The sequence below is a fragment of the Neolamprologus brichardi genome, chromosome 7 (genome assembly GCF_056152115.1).
Source record: "Neolamprologus brichardi isolate AB-2024 chromosome 7, ASM5615211v1, whole genome shotgun sequence".
In the NCBI taxonomy this organism is placed as follows: domain Eukaryota; kingdom Metazoa; phylum Chordata; class Actinopteri; order Cichliformes; family Cichlidae; genus Neolamprologus; species Neolamprologus brichardi.
In genome coordinates this window covers 43,467,304-43,478,462 of record NC_142110.1, presented here as the reverse complement: position 1 = coordinate 43,478,462, position 11,159 = coordinate 43,467,304, and the positions used below count along the sequence as shown (strand labels likewise).

General features: G+C 41.4%; 1 protein-coding gene across 3 annotated transcripts in view; it reads right to left on the bottom strand.

The window, feature by feature from the left end:
* Positions 1–1,189: 1,189 nt before the first annotated feature.
* The window catches only part of sfswap (splicing factor SWAP), a 54,477-nt gene continuing 44,507 nt past the window's right edge, over positions 1,190–11,159 (bottom strand). For all 3 annotated transcript variants that reach the window (XM_035906894.2, XM_006788764.2, XM_035906895.2), the window contains exon 19: positions 1,190–1,883. In XM_035906894.2, coding sequence (XP_035762787.2) covers positions 1,818–1,883 — 66 coding nt within the window. In that variant the 3' untranslated portion in view covers positions 1,190–1,817. The remainder of the gene's footprint in view (positions 1,884–11,159) is intronic.

The following is an 11,159-nucleotide window of genomic DNA, read 5'->3' as shown; positions in this document are numbered from 1 at the left end:
CAACCTCCAAAAGTTGATTCTGTTCATCTGGACGTAGTGTTTTGTGGGAGAAACGTTTCGTCACTCATCCAAGTGGCTTCTTCAGTCTCAGGTGACTGCAGGTTTCCCCAATCTTATAAACAGTACATTTACATAATGACTGAAACCAGCCCACTGAAGGAACAATGGGCTGGGACGTCAGTTCCTTAATCATAATTATGCAAATTATCATGACCATTGATCAACAACCACTGATCAACAACCAGTGATCAATGGCCATGAGTATCATTCACAGAGAGTTGGGGAATGGCTGCAATCACAGCATTGTAAGAGGGCGAAAGATGTACCCTTAGGCCCCTTCCTCAATTCAGAAATGGTCTTTCCCTTTTCACGTAAATGGCCTCCTTGACTCCACGCTCAAACCAGCGTTCTTCCCTGTCCAGGATGTGTACATCCTCATCCTTGAAAGAGTGTCCACTAGTCTGTAGGTGTAAATAGACTGCAGAGTCCTGGCCTGACGAGGTAGCTCTTCTGTGTTGTGCCATCCGCTTCGCCAGAGGTTGTTTGGTTTCCCCGATGTATAAATCCTGGCAATCCTATGTACACTATGTTACTCTGTTTGTGTCGGGGGGACCCGATCCTTGGGGTGGACCAATTTTTGGCGCAGCATGTTTTGGGGTTTAAAAGCCACAGAGTCACAGTGTTTAGAAAAAATGTGTCTCAACTGCTCAGATACTCCTGACACATACGGGATCACTACAGGTTTTTGCTGGAGCAGCGGTTGTCCTTCTCTCCTGGATTGGCTGGAGCTTCCTTTAGGTGCCTTTCCAGCTTTGACAAAAGTCCAGCTGGGATAACCACATTTACTCAGGGCCTTTTTGATGTTCTTCTGCCTCCCTGGCCGCTGTGTCAGTGGGGATGGTGTTCGCTCTGTGTTGAGTGACAAAACATTTTTCCCACAAAATGCTACGTCCAGATGAACAGAATCAACTTTTGGAGATTTACTTTCCTGGATGATTGAGAATGCATCATTAGTTTCTAATCATTTTATATTTGAATATTCATGTTCCAATTATGTAATCTTTTTTTTTTTTAGCCACAAGTACAATTTGTCCAATATCTAATGCACTATAACAACCTGCATTGTATCCATTTTCTTCTCCTGATATATATATTTTTTTGTTAAAAGAAAACAACTGAAGGCCACACGTAAATCATAAAGGAAATTTTATTTCGTTTTGGATTAGAAAGTTGTTCTGCATTCAGCTCATTACAGTACAAACCAGGAACCAAAATTCAAAGGCTGCACATTGCAGCTGATGGACAGAGTAAAAACAAATTACTTCTCAGGTAGTAGAGTAGGCGCTGAAGAGAGAGAAGAAAACAGCAGAAGGAAAAATGATGGGAAAATTAAATTATCAAAACATAAGCCTTCATAGAAGGAGAGCTTCCAGATTTCCTGCAGCTGATGCTGCAAATAGTGACTCGTAGGAGAAAAGCATCTCAAAACAGGAGGCAAACATTATTTCACATTTGATTCTCCGTGCACCAAAAACATAGCTGTGACTTAATCTCCTGTCTTATGAGTGGTTTTCTCACACCGGCCGTGAAACCAGGTACTCAAGTTTCACTTCAGCGTACTTCACACTTACGACTCGGCACAAGACGTAACACAATCAAACTGAAACTGTCGATGCTCAATTCTTGATGAACTGATAAATCATGGATAAACAGAGGGCTCTGAAACAGCTGCGGGACAGATAAATCTCCGGGGAATCGGAGAATACCACTCGCCTGCAGGCAAAAGTTGTCACATCCAGAAGAAAGCAGCGTCCTTTTTAAGAATTGGGAGGCTGGAAGGTCTTGGAGGTGGCAAGCATGGCTCGCACTTTGGCCATCAGATCCTGCACAAAGAAGACGAAGAGAGAAAAACAAAGCATGAGACGAGTTTTAATGTACAGCTTTCCCACTAAGACCCCCAGTACAATGTTGCAACTGGCATGGCAAGAGATATGCCGTGCCTCAGTGGGTATAATAACAATACAACTAGTAGTCATTTAGTTTGATCTAAGCAGATCTACTAAATCAAACAGAACCGATCAAAATTTAGGAGCGGAGCAAACACACTGCACTGGAAGGGGACAAAACAAAGCACTTTATTTTGAAAGAACTACAAAATGGAAAAAGTAGATCTGCCAACACTTTTCTTGTCACAGTGTGTTACTTCTCCTTAAAGAGGAATAATTTCTCCTGTAATTCTTAAGCAAACTATTCCCTGCAGTACGAAAGAGCTGCTAGTAATGGGGTTCCATGCCGCTTACAGACACACAAGTTCATCCATTTGTTTTTTTGTTGTTGCTTGTGGGATGAATGAAGGCAACGCTTTCATTCATTTCATAGAAGAAAGAAAAAGTGAAGGAAGGAAGAAAACGAAAACGAGTATGCAGGAATGTATAAATAGTCACTGAAATGTTACACCAGCCTCAAAGTTTTGTTGCACTGCTATACATTTTAAAAGATTTACAACAGAATCCCCTTAAAGGCAATTAGAAAACACATATATTAACTCCTCGGCCCACCCACACATATCCCTGACAACTGCTCTGTAAACAGGTTATTTACTTAAAACAATATAATTAATAGGAAGTTGCAATGAGAGTGTACAGCAGGGAAACAGAAACACAGTGGAAGAAACTGCCAGACAGCAGTTTTTCATTTCCACTTTCTCCTCCTTCACTCTTCAGGTAGAAATGTAAACTTTGCACACCACGGGGCAAGTGCTTACGCTGCAGAATAGGAAGTGTTAATTTGCATCGCGGTGCACGAGTGATTCATGCACGCATGGACAAATATCCACCCTCGAGCTCTCCTGACAGATGAGACGAATTAACAGCTGTAATCACAAGAGGGGGGAGGAGCTGTCATATCAAATCGCTCTAAAGGCCGTTTCTCTCAAAACCCTGATGTTCTCGGATATACACAGATAACGGACACACACAATGCTCACAACATATGACAACGCTCAGAATTATCATCAAGTGGCTGGACGTGTGCTCTAAATACAGCCACAAGTGTCCCGTCTAACTAATGTGCAGCTAAATTCTGGAGGTCTTTGCGTGCTGCACTTCAGTCGTCATGTATGAGACTATGTTGCATGACTTCTGGGACCAAAAAAAAAAAAAAAGTTTGCTCACGAGTAAACAATCAATACATTCATCCATTTTCTTAACCACTTATCCAGTTCAGGGTCGCAGAGGGGCTGGAGCCTATCCCAGACACAATCGATACAGTATTAACCTAAACAGTCCCTGCACTGCCCCACGTTCTGTAAAGAAAAAAAAATTAGAAAGATAAAATCTGAGAACATCCAAAAACCACCAGGCTGCTCAGCATCAGTGAGACACAGCGCTCTGCTCGTGTCACTGTAAGTCAGCAGTGGCATGTTTAAATCTGGTGTGCTAAATTTCACCAGCAGGAGTCGTCTAATTGGAACGCTTTCCTAATACTAAATTAATTAAAGACAGACACCTGAGTTTGATGTTGAACCTTTTCATAAAGTTCACATTCGACTTTTTGTTTGATGCTGGAGTTTTAGTTGAGTGTGACAGTTAAATTGCCAGCTGTACTTATACCTCTGTAATAATGAACAGGGATACCTGTAAGAAAAGCATGTTTTTTTTTCTCCACACTGTAGCACTTGTGCATAATTTAAGTCCTTATCATTTTATTATATTTGCCTCATCTACACTGGAGTAAAGACCGACGGGCAGCTGCTACTCCACAACCCCACCACATATACACTTTACACCAACAGAGACGACATTTAACGACCTCCCCGTACCCATAATGACGGTTTTGACACCTCAGTATATATCAATAAAGATACAGTTTGATGACCACTAGAACAGTTTTGGGGTTTTACACGGGTACCAGCCTTCTATAAGAAGGCTTGAAGACACGCACTGGTCACTTTACACAACACAACTACAAAGCTACTTTCTAATTGTGTGTCTGTGCTTTTAAATGCCGTCTGGCTTTAAGCTGCGAAGTACAGCACAGTATTTCCTTATTTGACTGCAAAATTACACCAAAAATGTAAAAAAAAAAGCTTTAGCATTAAATGTGAACATTTGTGATATCGTAACATTTGTATGTTGGTAATAGTGGGGAAATAGAAGGAATAGATCGTGCGAGGTGCACACTTTCATCTACTAAAGAACACGGCCTCTATTTACACTGTTTTGCTGTTGTGTGTGGGGTGGAAATCAGATTGTGGCTGCGATTATTATTGACCGGCTTCTTTAGAAAACAATGCGAGACTGTTTGGAAGCAAACAGATATCACTCCTGCCTTTCTGTTGTATTTCTGATAAAGCAGCTGATCAAAGTCTGTGCCAGAATCCTGTCATGAAATTAAACAAAAGGAAATGGCACACATTACAAGGACAGCTTTATTTTTTAACTGAATTGGGATGTTGGGTTTTTTTCCACATTAGGACAAACTATTTTCCTTGTACGCTGTCAGTTAACCACATTTACCTGTTTAGGATTGAAACCTAATTTTACAAACACTAGGCCTGAAAAACTAACATGGAAGCACTATTTAGAACTCTCACTGGGGACTTAAGACAGTTTTAAAACTATAACCAGTGGGTCAAGTTAGGAAGTTGGATTACAGAAATAAGGGTGTCACATATTTGCTTTTAACGCCAACAACCGTAAAAACACCCAAAATAAAACAAAAAAAAAAAAACTGTTAGGAAAATCTTGAGGGAGCAATGCAGCAGCCACATGTATTGATATCTAGCCTTTCTGTCATTAGACACCCCCCCCCCCCCCCCCCCCCCCCCCCCAAGTATCTTTCAAATGTACAGCAACTGGGAAGACGGGAAAGACGACAGAGGAACACAGACAAACACAAGAGAAATAAGAGCTGGAATGAAGCAAATAGCAACTAGGCACCCGGAGGGAAGCAGAGCCCATTAGGCAGATGAGGATGTGCTGAATTATTCAAGATGTGTTTGTAAAACATCACAGATGGGGTATAAGTAGTTAGCGGTTTTGAATCAGAGTATGTTGCAGCAGCATGTCTCCACGAGCTAGCTTGTGTTGCTATGTTGAGATGAAGGCGGGAGAAGCGACTACGAGATAATGAGAAAGAAACCGAAATAGGACTTTTTTGTTGTTGATGATGACAGAAGAATCAAGAGATGTTCATTGTGGAACACGAACACACACACACACACACACACACACACACACACACACACACACACACACACACACACACACACACACACACACACACACACACACACACACACACACACACACACACACACACACACACACACACACACACACACACACGGCCAGGTGAGCGAGTTAGTTTCACTTCAGTTGAAGTTGTACCAGTGTTCATAGAAGAGTTAGTGTTGCCTCTGCGTTCACACTATCGACCTGCATTACATCGACTCCCAGAAGCTCTAGAAATCCAGCTCACTGCAGCCTCACTGTAAGATGTTGTCTAGTATGTACAGTATTCAATACATGTGAGAACACCACTGTTTATTAAATGACTTAAAACTGTATCGCCGCTTAATTAATGCATTAGTCACAACCTGAAAAAGAGTATCTCGCCTTTTAAATGGCGTGGATATCATGATGTGAACCGCTGGCTTCTGAAGACCGTCTTGAATCCCTGAGATGAACATTTTCACCATCGCTGTCTTAGTATTTTAAAATCGGATGTGAAACTGCATGCCCATTCGCTCCTATCTCTGCTCTAGGCTCATCTTTTTATATCGTGTCCAGTTTTACACCTACAGTGAGGTGAAAAAGTGCTTTTAGTCACACTAAAATGTCTCAGATTCTCAAACAAATTATAATATTTGGCAAAGATAATCTGAGTAAATACAAAATGTAGCTTTAAATGAGGACTTTATTTATTAAAGGGAAAAAAGTAATCCAAACCTACCTGGCCATGTGTAAAAAAGTAATTACCCTCTTGTGAAAGTATGGATTAAATGATTAATCACATTTATGCAAAGTTGAGTTCAATTTCCCTCACCACACCCAGGACTGATTAATGTCAGACTTACTGAATAATGAAATCACTTAAACAGCACCTGTCTGACAAAGTAAAGCCTAAAAGATCTTAAAAGCAACTCATCATGCCATGATCTAAAGGAGCAGCTGGAACTGACATCTATCAGTCTGCAAAAGGTTACAAAGACATTTCTAAGGCTTTAGGACTCCAGCGAACCACAGAGAGAGCCATTATCAACAAATGGAGAAAACCTGGAACAGTGGTGAACCTTCCCAGGAGTGGCCAGCATACTAAAATTCATTTCCCATCGAGGACTCATCCGGGAGGTCACAAAAGAGCCCAGAACAAAATCTAAAGAGTCACAGGCCTCGCTTGTCTCAGTTAAGGTCAGAGTTCACGATTCATAACAAGAAAGCGCCTGGGTAAAAATGGCAACCATGGGAGAGTTTCACAGCGAAAAACACTCTGCTGACCAAAACGGACAGAAAGGACACACACGCACACACACACACACACGCACGCACACACACGCACACACACACACGCACACACACACACACACACACACACACACACACACACACACACACACACACACACACACACACACACACACACACACACACACACACACACACACACACACACACACACACACACACACACACACACACACACACACACAGGCTTTGGAGAGTCTGGACCAACTGACATGCTTGGCATGACCTTAACAAGAGGAGCTATTAAAGTGTAACTAATATGCAAAAGAGAAAAAGCACTCAATGGGCTGCATCTGTCTAAAATCATCACTGATCTAACAGTTCTTCAGGGAGACTAATGATACATTAGAAAAACAAATGTTAAACACAGTTGGTGCAATAATCAGGAGGTAGAGAACACGCCATGGTCCCACTCAGAATCAGAGTGGCTGTTCGCTGCCAAACACACTGAACTACTTGCACATCTTTGAAAACAGACGGACAAGTTCTTTACCCTGGGCACAGGGGTTATTGCTGGAAATTACAGCTTCTGTGTTGGCTCAGGCAGTGTGAAGAAAATTGCATAACATCAGCTTCTATGGACAGTGCCCCCCCAAAAATACCATTTGCTCTTCAACATAAAGGTGCAAGATTACATAGATGCTAAAGTACCAGAAAAGAAGTCTGATTGACACTGGGAGCACCTCCTTCAGTCAAATGGGAATATTTTGATATTTTCCTCTGATGCCACAAACGATTATTTTGATAGTCGACTAGTCACCGATTATTTTTGCGATTAGTCGACTAATCAGATCATGCATCCATTGGATGTAAAACTACAGCTTATTGCACCAGCATGCATCTGCTCTTAGTTTATTAAATTTTAATGAAATTTGCAGATTGTTTCGGTGGAGTTTAATAAACTCAGCTGTCTGCTCCTTGCTATCTAAAATATAACAGGACATCGGAGTATATTCTCGAGCATCTCACACTTCTGATAATCAGTTGTCTGCTTGACGTTTATTCAGCTGTGTAAAAACTATAACTTTAATCTCAGCCAAACCGATTTACTCAGGAACTAATAAAATACAAAAAAAAAGCCAAACAATAACATTTTTAAGTTATTTAAGTGACTTATATCATGTTTAACCTGAGTAGCGAAAGACGGCGGTGGGTTTGAAAACGGATTTGCCGGGAGTCCGGTGTTCTCACGGGCTCTAGTGAGCCTTGCCCCGGGCTAGCTATTGAGCTAGTGGGTAACAGAAGTCTCCAAAAACGTCGGAGCACTTTTGAAAATATGTGGTGTCTTGATAAACTGAGCAGATATTTGAGGTTTACACAGCTACATTCTCGCCTGAAAATATGTTAAACGTTTATTTTGTGACCCAGAAACAATAATAAGAGTAATATTAAAACTAACTAGCTGCCGCCATTGTTGGAAACTGAGCTGGGCTGCGCTATGAATTCTGGGACACCGCTTCTTCTTCTTCTTCGGGGTTTAACGGCAGCTGGCATCCTTGTACATGAAGTGCTGCCATTTTCTGTTTCAGTCCGTTATTACAGGCTTAAATCCTACTACTTATTCCTGCGTCTTTTGGGATCTTAAAGCTTCAAACGACGCGTCGACTATTAAATCAGTCGTCGACGATTTTGATAGTCGACGTAATCGTGACTAGTCGACTAATTGTGTCAGCCCTAGATGAAATCCAGCAGGCTGTCCAAGACTGCCACAGTGAATACATAGTCATAAGAGTAAAGAATGGAGGTGGAAATAAAGATGAGATGGGCTGCACGGACACAAAAAGTGTTGGAAGAGGACACAGATGTCACCGTGAATGCCTGAGGATATGACAAACTCCCGTCAGACGAGATGACCTCCAGCCTCCAGAAGCACGGCAACAGAGGAATATTCCTGCATGATAACAATTTAAAGCACACAGCAGACACACTGTGACGTGGTTAAGTATGTCACCTAATGTCAATCCAATATACCTTTGGAAGATTTTAAAGAAAGGCAGAGCAACATAAACCCTCCAGACTGTCTATGAATAATGGCAGAACACTTCTCCAGATTTGGCGCCACATAAAAATCGATGCGAAAGACGATTAAAAAAAGAAAAAGAAAAGTCAGTGGACAAACAAAGTACAGAAGAAATAAAAGATCCAAGTTTACATGCGAGCAAACGCTCTTCTCAGCTTAGGAGAAACACATTCCAGTAAGGTGACACAGTTCTGAATAATCCGTCTTTTAGGTGATATTGCACAGGGCTGTACTCCACGTTTGACACTTTATGTTTACCTGCATGCTACGTTTATTTCTCTCAGTTGGAGGAGAATCCGTGTATCAAAATAATGCATTGCAGAGGCAAGTATAAATTAAATTACTGACATTTAATCAGAGAGGTTTATGGTGATGTAGACTTAAAAATCAAAGTACATACAGACATTTTTAGGCTTCTCAAAGTTCTCCTAAGGTTTTCAACAGCAGTCAAATACAAGTAGATTAGGAGCAAAACACTGGTGTGCTTTAGGAAAGAGATAAAAGCTACATTATAAATATGAATCTAAATGAGCAACAATGTCCAAATGAGGACTGACAGGACTCAACAGTAACTGCTCGTGTTTTTGCACTTTTGTTTTGTGGATTTTTAAGGACAACAATTTTAAGGAGAATCATTAAACAGACATTAATAAAGGCAGCGTTTAAGAATATCAATGATCTCTGTGGATTATATAACGCTTCGTCTGTAGAACTGATACGCATGAATGCACTTATCTGAGGTGCACTTCTGAAAGCAACAAAATAGTGGCTATAAATTGTCTATAGCAATTTAAAAACATGCAGGCAAGGACAGTGCCTGCCGGGGTCAGAATTTATTGGCGAGCCGTGTGTGAGGTTACACTGTGAGTTACGGGTGTGTAGCATTTACTCAGATGCAACTGTTTTTCATTTTTTGCACCCAAATGAGACAAAAAATCCAACACAGCCTGTCACTTATCTACATTAAACAGGCCCAATATGACCCAGACGCACTATAACAATACAGCAGTAATTATGTGACACCAATAAACACGTTGGTTCTCCTTTGGTCTGGAGGTGCCTCTCACTGTTTTGGCAAAATCAAAGGAGAACCTGATGCTACGATGTGCATTTATATTTTGAGGAATTCTGTTCTTCAGCAGTTTGAGGAACAAATACCCGGTTGCATAAAACAAGACTGACATTTTTAACTCCAGTAATTTGAGTTTGTCTTGGAGGAACATGAGCAGTCTGCACAGAGCCGGAAACTGTTCTGGCAACATAACGCCATCAGTCTTTGGGAATGCTGAGATGCTGCACAAGCGCTAATTGTACTGTTGTGTTGTTTTGTGTGTGTTCGCAGAGTTTTCAGCCATGCAGCCTATTTGTCAGCCACAAAATGAAAGGGTGGACTACCTGGCATTGTCCCGTCTAGAAAACTACAGGATAGCTGCTGTAATCCAAGTCAGTGCCACCTTATCAGGCTGCATCAGAAACAATTGTATGCAAATGTTGGATTACTGTTAAATGCATGGCACTGATGCAAGCAGTATGTAAAATTCTCTCAAGCACGCACGCACGCACACACACAGGGTATTTTAACATTTGGTTTAGTCAACTGTCAGAAAGTGGCTACACGCAGAGCTCTATGTGCAGTTACTGTAATTTTACAGCTGGAAGTGTCTATGCTGTGCTCATCACTCAACAGGAGACTATGGGTTGCATTAGGGCATGACGATAGTGGCAACTATCCAATCAAACCTTTTCAGTAAGTTTTCTTTGGGTGTTTTTTATTAAAAGAGAAAAGAAAAGCCTGACAATTTATTTTTTTTAAGCAATTTGGGGAATGTGACTTCTCATCCTGCGCTCCCAGGATGAGATGCGCAGGGCCGAAGAGCAATCTGGAGCCAAGATGCACTACCACGACGAGAAGTGATGAGAAGCAAAACTGACACAAGGTTCAGCTTTTAAGTTGAAGCGACAACTTCTTAGCAAACACTCGCTTATTTACACATCATGTGTGTTGTTTAGTGCCAAGCAGGTAGTGTATGGCAAGCTTTTACAGCTTTAGGCTTAAACCCAAGCCTTCCAAAACTGTGGGCTTAGTTTTTACACAGCTAAGTAATAAACTAAAACAAGTTATAAAGTTAAGTGAAGCCAACCTCTGCTTCTCTGTTGCGTTATAAAATGTACTTGAACTGACAACTTGCTGAACTTGACCTTGTGTTTCTCAGCAGTAATGGTAATGGTCCTTCTTGTCTGAAAGTACCACTGGAGAAAACATTTTCAAGACCATGTGCTGCTTCTGCCTCCTTCCTTTGCAGTGAAGTGAAATCCATCTCCCAAAAGACTTTGGCAAGTTTGCAGAGGTTTCTGTTTTTGCCTCTCGCTTCATCGGCGCCAACTAATATTCAGTCTCTCTTATCCTAAATTCTTGGCGAAGCTCCCAGGATGAGATGCGCAGGGCCGAAGAGCAATCTGGTGCCAAGATGCACTGCCACGATGAGAAGTGCTGTTTGTTTATTAAAATAAGAGCACATGTACCCCTAACAGTGGTAAACAAGACCTCAGCAACACGATTCAACAATGTTATCCAACAAAACACTATTAGAAACCTGCGCCTCCGCCATCAA